The 14,308-nt window shown below is 38.7% G+C and overlaps 1 protein-coding gene across 3 annotated transcripts in view; it reads left to right on the forward strand.

The window, feature by feature from the left end:
• TADA2A (transcriptional adaptor 2A) overlaps positions 1-14,308 on the forward strand; it is a 49,749-nt gene that overhangs the window by 8,126 nt on the left and 27,315 nt on the right. For all 3 annotated transcript variants that reach the window (XM_045070188.1, XM_045070189.1, XM_004747169.3), the window contains exons 3-6: positions 2,256-2,362; positions 3,669-3,728; positions 11,982-12,073; positions 13,989-14,146. In XM_045070188.1, the coding sequence (XP_044926123.1) occupies positions 2,256-2,362; positions 3,669-3,728; positions 11,982-12,073; positions 13,989-14,146 (417 nt within the window). The remainder of the gene's footprint in view (positions 1-2,255; positions 2,363-3,668; positions 3,729-11,981; positions 12,074-13,988; positions 14,147-14,308) is intronic.

A 14,308-nucleotide genomic window follows, 5' to 3' on the forward strand; every position in this document is an offset into this window, starting at 1 on the left:
AGAGAATAATGAACTAATGTACTTTATTATAAAGTAATATGTATCTCAATATGTTTAGACACGATTTCAGTAGAAGACATAATGACTTAAGTAGTCAGATGCTTGCACCCATATGTTGAATCACTGTGAATCTTACTACAAAAGCACAGTGATTCATGTGTGTTGTATTGGTGACTCAGAAATCCCACAAGCTTGAATAACTCTTGGTAAAGTTCTGAACAAAACAAGATATAATCTCCTGTAGAAGTAGATGCAGTTGCCTTCCTGGAAAATTCAATATATATTAAAACTGTCAAAAACATTTTGTTTTATAGGTAACATGGAATTGGGTTCTCGGTTATGTAATTATGAACGGGTTTCTCACCAACTTTGAATGTCTGGTAGGATATTTGAAAGTTGTACAGGACATGGGTCACTTCTTTGTTATGTAGGAATGTCTTTTTTTTTTTTTTTAAGATTTTATTTATTTATTTGACAGAGATCACAAGTAGGCAGAGAGGCAGGCAGAGAAAGAGGGGGAAGCAGGCTCCCCACTGAGCAGAGAGCCCCACACTGGGCTGGATCCCAGGACTCTGGGATCATGACCCAGGCCTAAGTTTAGCAGAGACTTTAACCCACTGAGCCACCCAGGCTCCCCATTGTGTAGGAATGTCTTGAGCCATGTAGGGCATCTAGCAACCCTGGTCTTCACCTGCTAAATGCCAGTAGTACTCTCTAGTCCTTGTGGCAACAAAAAAAGCATTTCCTTAGATTTCCAAAATGCCTTCTTAGGGAACAACTGTTAGGTTAGCTGATGGGTACAATGGAATATTATTCATACATTAAAAGGAACAAGGAAGATGTACATGTAAGGTCATGAAGGATATTGACAGTATATCATCAAGTGAAAAAGCCTACAAAACATTGTGTATAGTATCACTTTTATTAAAATATGTACATACATATCCATTGAAGAAAGGCTGGAACTCAAAACATTAATAAGGATGATTTTATGCTTTTGTTGTCTAAAATTCTTAAAACTATAAATTGGGTTACATTTACAAAATAATTACTTCTTGATGTAAGGGTTTAAAAGCTCTTTGCTTTGGTCAGTGATGGATATTTTTCTTGAGGAAAGAAAAACAGCTTATATCATTAAAAGGATGTAAGGAAGAAGGTAATTTGGTAAAAATTGTCATCGGGCATTTAATTTAAAACAACTTTGTTCTTCCATGTCAAAATTTAAAATGGGAGAAGCGGGGTAGTTGCTGTTCTATATACTTATTTTGAAGCTATTGCCAGGATTATGTTTCTTTCCCCTGTTGTCTTCCTCCAGATCTTCATTTAGAAACAAATGAAAAGAAATTTTTAAAAAAGGAAACAAATGAAAAGAACAATAATCATCACTTGAAGGAGGGAAAGGTGCCCTGAAGAGTGTTTCTTGGGCTTTAGGAAGGAAAGTGCTATTACAGAATGTGAGAAATCCTGCCTCAGGCCAAGCAGATTAAATTCTTTAATCTACCTTCAAAGCCTGTGTTTTCTTAGACTCCTGCTGTTCAGGAGCCTAACTCCTCCTGAGCAACTTCTCTAGGTTGCCTTGGCTCTAGAGAGGCACACAGTATCTGTTTTTTGTTTTGTTTTGTTTTTTAATCACTTTAGACAATTTAGATTTTACTTCTTGCCTTAATATTTTAGAGACAATACAGTAACAATCATTGAAACTATAGGAAGGTGAGCTAAACTCTCTACTTACCATGAGAGAAAGGGAGCTTTCCTGGGTTTAAGTCTCAAGTCAGATATGTAGTAGGATATTGCAAACAGATACTTAAAAGAGTTTTTCACCCCAACTTTTTATTATGAAAATTTGCAAACTTACAGAAAAGTCGAAAGAACGGTACAGTTGGCCACTACCTACATTCAACAATCATTAACATTTGTCACATTTGCTTTATCTAAAAATATATGTGTGTGTTGTGTAAGTATGTGACATTTTCTCTCCTGGAAAAATAACTAGGAGGGAAAGCTTATGTTTGTAAATTTCTCTGCAGGGGTCCTATCTACTTAAATGCCATTTATAGTAGTAGATCCTACTACAGGAAGGAACAAAGCTGCCTTGAAAGAAAAATGTAGTTTTTGTTTTTTCTTATTTAGAATGAGCTCATCTTGTCTCCAAGACAAGCTGAGTCTCCTGCAGAGCTCACCACCTATGTAGTTATTTGCAGGTTTTCACCTTCTTACCCTTTGGTAATCATAACATGTTTTTCTTTCTGTTCTAGATGATCCCTCTGATAAGCCACCTTGCCGAGGCTGCTCCTCCTACCTCATGGAGCCTTATATCAAGTGTGCTGAATGTGGGCCGCCTCCTTTTTTCCTGTGCTTACAGGTAACTTTTCCATTACACAGTTCACCAGTGAAAAGTTGGGGAACAGAGCAGTTGGATGACATAGACTGTTGAATATTCTACATCTCTATATCAGCTTAATGCTCAACATTGCTTTTGTCAGATTTAAAGTATTGAGACTAAAGGGACTGCTGGTTGGCTCAGTTGGTTGGGTGTCTGCCTTTGGTTTGGGTCATGATCTCAGAATCCTGGGATTGAGCCCTACATAAGGCTCCCTGCCCAGCGAGCAGCCTGCTTCTCCCTCTCCCACTCTCCCTGCTTGTGCTCTCTCACTCTCTGTCAAATAAATAAATAAAAACCTTTAAAAAAAAATAAAAATAAAGTATTGGGACTCTGGGAAACAGAATTGGAGGATTATTCCTTTTGGTAGCACCAATGACACTGTTACTGAAGAGTGATCTTTGGGCAGGTGACAAGGGAACAAGTCATTCTGTGGATGATGATAGTAATAATACTAATGACAAGTGCTAACTTTGTTGTCGAACACTCTTTTGAGTAATTTGCGTAAATTAACCTTTAGTTCATCATTATAACCCTATGAAGTAGGTATGATTAGCATCCCCATTTTATAGAGAAAACTCAGGCAAAGAGAGTTTGCTCAAGGTCACAGAGCAAATACCATATTTTATTGGATCCAAGATGCTATTGATTGTAAGAAGCATCCCAGTTTTAAAAATGACAAGGGGCTGATGGAAATTTTAATACCCTTTTTATTATAAGATGAAGCCTCATTTTAGAGTTTATAAAATATGGAAAAATACACATTTTAGATTTGCCTAAATATTTTAAGTTTGGAACCAGGTTTCAAATTTACTCTTAGTCTGATTCCAGGGCTTATGCTCTTTTTTTTTTTTAAAGATTTTATTTATTTGACAGACAGAGATCACAAGTAGGCAGAGAAGCAGGCAGAGAAAGAGGAGGAAGCAGGCTCCCCATCGAGCAGAGAGCCCACTGTGGGGCTCTATCCCAGGACCCTGGCATCACGACCTGAGCCGAAGGCAGAGGCTTTAACCCACTGAGCCACCCAGGCACCCCAGGGCTTATGCTCTTATCCAAAGAGGAGATGTCCTAGGAAGAAGTCAGTTTTTCAGATTATTTTTTCCTCTGTGAGGGCCACTGAAGAGCTGTGATCAGGTATGTTAACCATCCGCTTGTGGCTGCAGATAAGATTAAATGAATTCTTAAAAACTCATCCTAAGAGTAGAGTACCTCCAAACCGTCTTTCATCCTATAAGAAAGCGTTTCAGAAAGTAGCTTTTTGGTAACCTACTTTTCCTTTCTTTTGCAGTGTTTCACTCGAGGATTTGAGTACAAGAAACATCAAAGTGATCATACTTACGAGATCATGGTAATGGTGAAGTTGCAAGGAATTTCCGTTCATTTGTCAAGTATTGTACTGGGAATATCTTTTTCTTCATCTTCAAGTATCTCTTTCCCTTTTCTTTCTTCCTCTTCTGAATTAGGTAATCTTTTCCTAGTAAGTGTTTTAGGGTTTTATGGACCTACTAAGTCATTAAGTCCAAAAATAATTTTATATACTCAGATTTTTAATTCAAACTTGGAAGGAATTTGAAAGTACTTATTGAGGGGCACCTGGCTGGTTCAGTCAGTAGAGTATGATGTGACTCTAGACTTCGGGGTTGTGAGTTCAGTCCCCATGTTGGGGGTAGAGTTCCCTTTAAAAAAATTTGAAGGTTAAAAAAAAAAGGACTTGTTGAAATTTACTGATATAACAATAAGAGGTACACTGCATTTTAGGTTCACTGATAAACATACAGTAAATGTGTTGTTGCTGTTGCTGTTTTGGCTAATGATATTATTATGTGGTTCATGTGGGCAGTGGTGAAGTTTACATCCTGCCTTGGGGAAATTAGTTACCCTCTGAGGGTGAAGTTGTAAAATGACATTGAGTGAATGATATGACAGACTGGCTTATAGGCCAGAATAAGACTTGACTGGAACCTGATTGATTGTACTGCTGCCTCTAAAGAAGGAATGAGAGGCAGGTGTTGGTAGTATCCCTTCCAAGCTCTAGTCAGAGGAATGGGCACTTTATTTATTTATTTAAAGATTTTATTTATTTATTTGAGAGAGTGAGAGAGACCAGGAACAGAGGGCAGGGGAGAGGCGGGTAGGGAAAGGGAGAAGCAAGATCCCCATGGAGCAGGGATCCCACTATGGGACTCCTAGGACCCTGAGACCATGACCTGAACTAAAGGCAGATGCTTAACTGACTGAGCCACCCAGACATCCCGAATGGGCACTTTAATAAGCCAAAATCAGTATCTGGTCTGCTTGGCAGGTGTATATATCTTCTTAGAGATAGTTTTGTCGGTTACAGAAATAACAAGGCACCAAGTCATTTTCTTACATTTGGCCTTCCATTCAGTTTGTTTTTTGTTTTTTGTTTTTTTCAGGAAAAAATACTGGCTGGGCATTTTAACAGTAATAATTTCACATTGTGAATTAATCGACTTATACTTGTGTTAGTTTTCTTTGCTCCCACAACAAATTATCAAAAATTAAGTGGTGTAAGATTACACAGATTTATCGTCTCACAATTCTGTAGGTCAGAAGACCATTAGGCTCACCTGCTTTGCTGCAGTTCCTATAATGTCAAAAATGAAGGTGTTGCCTGCCTGGGCATTTATCTAGAGGTCCCAGGAGAGAGTCTTGATTCTAGTCTGCTTCTGTTCTCATTCAGGTTGTTGACAGAATTCCCTACCTTGAGGTTATAGGACTGATGCCACTCTTCCTTTATTGGCTGATGGCCAGGGCTTGCTCTCAACCTCTAGAGACCTCCTTTCTTCATCCTCAAAGCTAGCAGGGATCAGGAGTTCTTGAGGGTGATTGAAGAAAAATGCCTGGAGTCTTTCTGATCTCTCTTACTTCCTTTGTGCTGAATCTCCTGCCTCCATTCCTCTTATTTACTTTTTCAAAGACTATTCATTGATTTGATGGAGCACAAGCAGGAGAGCAGCGGGCAGAGTGAGAGGGAGAATCAGGCTCCCTGCTGAGGCTTGATCCCAGGACCCTGAGACCACAACCTGAGCCAAAGGCAAACACTTAACTGACTGAGCTATCCAAGTGCCCCCCTTCTTCTTTAAAGGAAATTTTATTGGAGTGCCTGGGTGGCTCAGTTGGTTAAGTGTCTGCTTGTGGCTCGGGTCATGATCCCAGGGTCCTGGGATCAAGCCCTACATCAGGCTGTCTGCTCAGTGGGGAGCCTGCTTCTTTCCCTCTGCGTACCACTCTTCTTACTTGTGCTCTCTCTCTCTGTGTCAAATAAATAAAATATCTTTTAAAAAATAAAGGAAATTTTATATAAGTAATCTCTACACCCAGCATAGGGCTTAAACTCATGACTCTGAGATCAAGAGTCACATGTTCTTCTGACTAAGCCAGACAAATTCTCCTCTCTTACCTCCCTTTTCTACTTTTAAAGCCTTGTGTAATTTCATTGGACCCACCCAAATTAATCTAGGCAGCTATCCCTATTTTAAGATCAGCTAATTAGTGCCTTAATCCCATCAGCAGCCTCCCCTCATAGTAATATCTAGTTACTATTTGATTGAATAATCAGGGGACAGGAATCTTGGGGGTAAAGGGGTGCATCTTTGAAATTCTGCCTACCACAGTGCCGTAATATATCTACTTCAGTTTGTTAGAAGTTTAGAAAGGGTGAATTAGCATCTCTGAGTCTGATTATTTGTGGGGTCCTGTTTAAGATGAGTTTCTGGGCCTATAATGCTGAGAGTCAGATCCTGGTCCATAATTAAAGAAAATGCTCCTTAGAGTTCTTGGCAACCAATGACTAGCCTTCCTCTCCTTCTCTCTAAACACCTTCAGTCTTGTAGTTTCTCCACTAATTATAAGATTTGGAATAAGATCTTTTTATATTAGACTTTGTTTTAGAGAGCAATTATAGGTTTGCAGCAGAATTGAGTAGAAAGTCAAATTTCCCACATATCTCCTGCTCCAACACCTGTATAGTCTCTCCCATTAACATCCCTCATGAGAGTGGTACGTTTGTTTTAACTAATAACCTACATTGACACCTCATTATTATCCAGAGTCCCCATTTACATCAGAATTTACTCTTGGTGTTGTATATTCTGTAGGTTTATACAAATATATAATGTCATGTATCCACCCTTACAGTATCCTACAGAATAGTTTCATGGCCCTAAAAATCCTCTGTGCCTTGCCTGTTCATCCATCCCGCCGCCCCCCGCCCCCGGCAACCACTGATCTTTTTACAATTTCTACTTTTGGTTTTCCCAGAATGTCATATAATTGGAATCATGCAGTATGTAGTCTTTTCACATTGGCTTCTTTCACTTGGTAATATTTATTAAAGCTCCCTCCATGTCTTTTCATGACTTGATTGATCATTTCTTTTTAGCACTAATTAATATTCCATTATTTGGACATATCACAGTTTATATTTATCCATCCACCTACTAAAAGACATGTTGATTGGCTCCCAAGTTTTGGGAATTAAAGAGTAAAGCTGTTACAAGCATCCATGTGCAGGTTTTTCTGTGGACATAAGTTTTCAGCTCCTTTGGGTAAAAACTAAGGAGTCCAATTGCTGATCACATGGTAAGGTTGTTTAGTTCTGCAAGAAACAGCCACACTTGTCTTCCGAAGTGGCTGTACCACTTTGCATTCCCACCGGCAACAAATGAGAGTTCTTGTTGCTCCACATCTTCACAGCATTGAGATCAGTGTTCTGCATTTTGGCCATTCTAATAGGCATGTAGTGGTATCTCTTCATTTTGATTGACATTTCTCTGTTAGGATGTGAAATATCTTTTCATATTAATATTTTTTTTCTCTTTTGTCAATTGCAAAATGAATGAAGGGTTGGGGAAATGTGGTCAAATTATGTATGACTTTGAGTTCATTTCACCAATATATCAGATCTTCAGAAAACTGAAGATTCTTCCCGAATTCACACAAAAATGCCTAGAACCAGAACACAGATTATTTTCCTTTGAATTGTTTTCACAATTCCTTAGGTTAATTCTGTATAGGCTGGGTAGGTTGATGGTTAGCCACTATAGGAAAACTGTGCTCTCTCTAGCTGTTCTGGGCACCGTGTCTTCCGCATAATCCTGAAGGCACTTAGTTTCACTCCAAGGCCAATTAAGTCTTCTGATTACATCATCTTTTTCTCACATATTCAACACACATATGAGCACATTTTCAGAATTCTGTCTTTTGGGGAGTTTTTGGAGGTTACTAATACTCTCTTTTTTAGGGAAAGAAGAATCCTTCCTTCTGTAGGAATGATGACCAAATTTTGGCTTTTTACACATGAAGCCACTAGAAACTTCATTTTTCTTTTTCTTTCTTTCTTTGCATATGAAGCCACAGAAAACTTTAAATGGTTTTTTGTACTTTTGTCATCTCACAGTGCTGTATTTTTGGAAGTTACTCATGCTGTGGTGGGTGGTGCATTAATCAAGAATTCTTGAGTTCTGTGCCTTTTTTTATCTTATAATTCTTAGAACCTTGAACAAGTCAAGGCACCTCTTTCTGCCACACCCTTTATACCAGTGATTTTAAACTTTAGTGCCTAAGAATCACCTGGGAGCTTCTTAAAATTATAGATTCCTAGTCCTTATTCTTAGAGATTCTGGTTAGTAAGGCTGAGATTGGGTCCAGGAATTGAACAACACTGATTAAACTTTAAGAAAAACTCCCTTATGCCCTTTTTTTTTTTTTTTGGTGTAGAAAGTCTTTCTTTCTTTCTTTTTTTCTTTTTTTTTTTTAAAGATTTTATTTATTTGTTTGACAGACAGAGATCACAAGTTGGCAGAGAGGCAGGCAAAGAGTAGGAAGCAGGCCGCCGGCTGAGCAGAGAGCCTGACACGACACGAGGCTCCATCCCAGGACCCTGGGATCATGACCTGAGCCAAAGGCGGCTTTAACCCACTGAGCCACCCAGGGGCCCTTGTAGAAGGTCTTTCTTATTTACCTCACTGTAAAGTTGGTGAGGACTAATTAATTTCCCAAAGTACAGTTTTAGAGATAACATAGGCTTTTTAACTATGAGTTTTATATTATTTGTACTTATGCTGTTTACCAGATTATTATGAATATAGACTTAGACAGAATATATGACATAGACTTCTCTTTTGGATCTCATCATACCTCATGTGCTGGTCATATTCATAGTATGTAGTCATACATACTGTGTATATGTTGCTTATTAAAATGTGTTGCTTATTAGCTTATTAGTATAATTTCACAAATCATGGACATTTTTTTTCTTTTGTCATCAACCAGAGGTATAACAATTGCTAAATGACTATGTAATCTGAAGGTCTCTCCTGTTACCTTTTTAAAACAACTTGTAGAAAATTTCAAAAAACCAAAATTTTATGTATACACTAAAATAGAATATGTTTTAGTTATCTGTTGCTACCTAATAGCTACTTCAAAACATTGTGGCTTAAAATACCAACTATTTTATTGTCTCCCATAGTTCTGCGGGTCAGAATTCCGATTGGGCACAGCGAGGGTGGCTTTCACGTCCACATGATGTGCGGAGAGGCTAGAAGTCCACTGAACCTTTTTCATACTTCTCGTACCTCAGAACAGCTTGAATTGGTTGGGAGACAGCTGGAGTTTTTCTTTTTTCTTTCTTTGAAAAGATGTTATTTATTTGATAGCCTACAAGCTGGGGGCAGAGGGAGAGAGCATCTGACGCAGACTCCACGCTCAGAGTGCAAAGCCCAGTGTGGGGCTTGATCTCACAACCCTGATATGGTGACCTGAGCCTAAACCAAGAGTTGACCACTTAACCAACTGAGCCATCCAGGCACCCCCAGTGGGAATATTTTAACTGTCCTTAGCACTCCTCCCTCTCCCTAAGGCTATTCCACATAGTCTCTCTGGCAAGGAGGTTAGGTTTCTGATATGGTCATTCAGGTCTCCCGAAACCACAAAAATGGAAGCTGCCAGGCCTTAAGCAAGTCACAGGTCCAGCCCGTATCAAATGGAACAAGATTGCACCAGGATGATTCTGAAAGTTAATGGGGAGCTACCATTGTAATCCAACTACTACATATAATACAGTGTAATAAAGTCCCATATACTTGTTACTAGCTCTTAAAATTATGAACTCATAGCCTATCTTGTTTCATCTAAACCCCCACTTCTCCAGATTATTTTGAAGCAAATCCCCCAGACATTTTATTTTTTTCTATAAATGTTTTACTAGATCTCTCAAAAATTTAATTCAAGTCACTTTTTTCATTATTCCCCAGTCGTGTCATAAGAGCTTTTTAAAAATATCTCTGCTCTCTTCTCTACCCCTGAAAATAATTACTGTTCTGATTTTTATCACCATAGATCTGTTTTGCATATTCTAGAACTGCATATAAATGGATTTATACTGTATGTACTCTTATTTTTGGTGTCTTTCAGCATACTTTTGAGATTCATGTTGTGTATAGTAGTTGATTCCTTTTTGTTACTGAATAATATTCTGTGGTATGAATATGATAAGTTTTCATTCTGTTGATTGGACACCTGGGTTTTTCTTTGTTTTTATGCTATTATGAATAAAGCTGTTGTGAACTTTCCTGTATAAGGCTTTCTGTGGATATACGTTTTTTGTCCTTGGATAAATACTTAAGAGTAGAATTGCTTGGTCATAGAATAAGTGATTACTCATATTTAACTTTTAAGGAAGTGTCACAGAGTTTCCTAAGTGGTCGTAGTATTTTACACCGCTGCCAGCAATGAACGAGAGTTCTGATTGTTCCCTGTGCTTGCAAACTTTTGATATTGTTGATTTCTTCATTTTAGCTATTATGGGTTTCATGAGTGTGTAGTGGTATCATAATTTTTTTTAACTTTTACAATTTAATTGGGATATAAATAAGGTCCATACATTCCAATTGGTTGCTTCTTACATGTTTTCTGTTCTGTGGGTGTTTCTCTCTACCTATCCCCCTTCCCTCACTCTTTCTCTTGTTTCTTATAGTTTATTTGATTTTTAAAAAACATAAGTTCTCTGTCTTACAGATATTAGTACAGTGTGAATTTTGCTGTTAACATGTTCTTTGGTCTTCTCTGTTTCCTATAAGTTGGTAGTTAAATATAACAGCTATCTCAGATTCATTTATGATCATGGTATAGATCTGTTCATCAGGGATTGCAAAATAGTTATTTTCTAACCTTAGCACTAGCACTCCTTTTTTTAAAGAGAGTACATGCACAATAGGGAGGTAGGGAGGGAAGAGGGGTGGAGAGAGAGGGAGAGAGAAAATCTTAAGCAGACTCCATGCTCAGTGCAGAGCTCGACACAGGGCTCTATCCCATGACCCTGAAGTTGTGAGTCAAATCAAGAGTCAGTTGCTTAAGCGACTGAGCCACCCAAGGGCCCCCCAGAACTCTTTATGAATTAAAATAATTCTATAAAAAGAAATGTCTCATCTCTGTGGTCACCCTGAGGTAAAGTTTGTACAGGAAAGCCAGGATAAATACCTGATTATTTCCCTTTATTTACTAATTTTGAAAATTTGAGTTGGTTCCCTGGTGTCCTCTAGATATTTAGATTTTATGTGTTTCAGTTCTTTGCAATTATTATCCTTGTTAATGCTCAAAATGTTCCATCTTTGGTTAGTGGGAGCCTCTACAAATTGGCCTCTGCATCCTTTTGACATACCTGTACAGGCTTTGAGAGCCTCTTTGCTTTCCATTATGACAAAATGTTCTAGTCTCATCTGTTACATTTTCTGACTTGAACCTAGAATCAGGTCTTTTTTTTTTTTTTTTTAATTTTTATTTGACAGACAGAGATCACAAGATCACAAGTAGACAGAGAGGCAGGCAGAGAGAGAGGAGGAAGCAGGTTCCCCGCTACTTTTGAATACACCTTTGAATTAAAAACTGCCAAAAAAAAAAAAATTACACTGTTTTCTGGAGTGTTGGTATAGTTATTCTGAGGTCATTGTATGCAGATGTCTTATGGGATAAAGCAAATAAGCAATCTTGCTGGTGTCATTGGGCAGTGGGATTTCTGGCCTGGAGTTTAGAAAGATACAGATATAACATCTATGATTACGTAAAAACTGGATAGTCTTATATTTGAATTGAAAGTTTTAGTAGGAACTTACAATGTATTTTGTCTCAAAAGAATAATTTCCTAACACTGTTCGATGAGAAAGACTAGAAATAACGACCAACCCAGTAGCAATGAACACTTCTAACGCCCAGTACGCAGTCACTAAACACTATCTCCCGCTAAAGGAAACAGGGTTCTTTGAAGAAAAATCTGATTTGGGGCACCTGGGTGGCTCAGTGGGTTAAAACCTCTGCCTTTGGCTCAGGTCATGATCCCAGGATCCTGGGATCGAGCCCCACATCAGGCTCTCCTCAGTGGGGAGCCTGCTTCTCCTTCTCCTTCTGCCCCTCATTCCCACTCAAGCTTTCTCTTCTTTTGCTGTACTCTCTTTCTCAAATAAAAAAAATCTTTAAAAAAAAAAAAGTGAGAATGACAGTCATTTGAATTAGCACTGCATTTCAGGTTGCTGGGTTCCATTTCGACATCTGTTCTTAGGCAAAACTTTTTCCTCCTTAGACCTCAGATTTTCCTGTTCTTGACCCCAGCTGGACTGCTCAAGAAGAAATGGCCCTTTTAGAAGCTGTGATGGACTGTGGCTTTGGAAATTGGTAAGAGCTTGGTGTTAAGGTTTGTCATGCCCTAGGGGGCTTAGAGAAGAAGGTGCTGTTGAAGGGTAAAGGGAAGAGCTTCAGAAAGAGGAGTTTTGGTTGGGGGGGTACATATGTTACTTCTCTGTTGACCCATGACTTAGAGATTTGTTCTCTTCCATTCTGCATATTATTTTCCATGGCTGAAATGCCTCACAGAGATACGGTATGTTTCATTGTCCATGACTGGGCAGTTCTAAAAGGCCACCTTGGACGGATCAACACAGGGAAGGTTGGTTATATCTTTCTGAATACTGGGGAAGTTTAGAGTTAAATAGTCATTGCTCCTTTCTGAGTTTAGGAATTTTTCTTGACTGTGGATACCCTCACCATTTAAGTGAGTCAGACTTTAGGTAGATGGCCATGGCTTACTTGAGACTTGAGTTTGGGAGACCTGTTCTTCGCATTCCCTGTTTTTAGCTTGTAGATAAATCCAAGCCTGGCAGAACTGAACAGCACTCATTGCTGTTGCCCTAGGAGGAAGTGCCGCTTAATAATAATGTTACCACTTTCACTTATAAAATACTTTCACACTGATGATTTCATTTTGTGAAATAGATGGTAAGGGGGGACATTATTAAATTATATTTCTTTCATGAAGAATCTGAAGCTTAGGGAGTTAAGATCATTTTTCATGATCATATAGCTTATTAGTGAAGGATTCCTAACTAGATTCTCTCTGTCGTGACTTCCTAGTATAAGTAATCTCTCCTGGTAGTCATAGAATATACTGTGCTACCTCCATTGTGTCCAGGGCCCTGAAGGAGGAAGCTTGAGTTCAGTTTACATATGCTTGTATTTATTCAGCATTTAGTAACCATCATAAAGTACTATAGGGAATACTAAAGAAGACAGAAAAAGTGATCACTTGTGAGGAGCTTGCTAGTCATCTTAGGACTAGTTTTACATCTTTTGCTTGCCATTCTCATGTTCTAAAATGGACGAATCTTCCCTGTTCCCCTTCCCCGTTGGTAAAGACCACAAAAAAAAAAAAAAAAAAAAAAAAAAGAGACTACTTGTCTGTCAACTGTGAGTAAGACACTAAACTTGATGAGGGTTGTAGAGTTAAAAATTATGAGATGTATCCTGCCCTCAAGAAGCTTTTAATCCATTAGGGAAATCAAAATATATATAGGAATGATGGGAGTACATGAAGCAGAGCATAATCATGCCTTAGGAGATGGGCAGGTTAAGTACTGTAAAGGAGAGAGGTCAAGAGGGAACTTGGCGAGCTTCCTCTCCACTCCTCCATCCCCGGGCCTTAGGACTCAGAGGTCTGGAGTACAGATTCTGGCTTTGTGCACTTATGTGTTTTATTTTCTCAAGCAAGTTTCATAGTCTCCTTGGGCCTCTTTTTTTCATCTGTGAAACTGAAACTACGTGGATAATACTAGGATTGACTTACACATGTTGTGAATGTTCTGGCTTAGTGCTTGGCCTGTTATTGGCACTGGTAAAGATATGTTTGTCCATGTTAAATGTTCTGTAAACTATAAAACATGATGCAAATATAAAACTGTACTTATGTACATTTTGACTGTTCTGAAGTAGTTTATTATAGCAATTCTTTCCCTCAGGCCTAGCCCACATGGAAATTTACAGATTTTTTTTAGTGATGTTCCTTGTTTTAGTGAAAGGAAAGCACTTTTTGGATATCATTTCTATATCTTGGAATAGCAGGATCTGGCACACCAGATTACACCAATGTTAGTCTTCTGTTTCTCTCATCGTTCAGCTGATACCTTCATGAGACTGGTTCGGAGGCATCAAATTCCAGATATTTATTTAGATGGGACCTAAAATATGGAAAGAATAAACCATGTTTTGACCTCTTTGTATAAATGGTCAGAGTTCTCTCTTTTGCTCACAATCCTAGGCAGGATGTAGCCAATCAGATGTGCACCAAGACCAAGGAAGAGTGTGAGAAGCACTATATGAAGCATTTCATCAATAACCCTCTGTTTGCATCTACCCTGCTGAACCTGAAGCAGGCGGAGGAGGCAAAAACTACTGATACAGCCATTCCATTTCATTGTAAGTGCCTCCCTGTATTGCTGAGAGATGCTTAGCTCATCTTCAGGCCCTGTTGCAGGAGCAGATAAACAGTGGTCTGGGCAACTGAAGAGCTTATGGAAGATGGGAGGAGTTGGCATGGCAGTTACTGAGAGTCAGGGCTATAATGGGGCAGGGAACAGT

Source organism: Mustela putorius, unplaced genomic scaffold (genome assembly GCF_011764305.1).
Source record: "Mustela putorius furo isolate JIRA1106 unplaced genomic scaffold, ASM1176430v1.1 tig00003962_pilon_pilon_pilon, whole genome shotgun sequence".
Taxonomy (NCBI): Eukaryota; Metazoa; Chordata; class Mammalia; order Carnivora; family Mustelidae; genus Mustela; species Mustela putorius.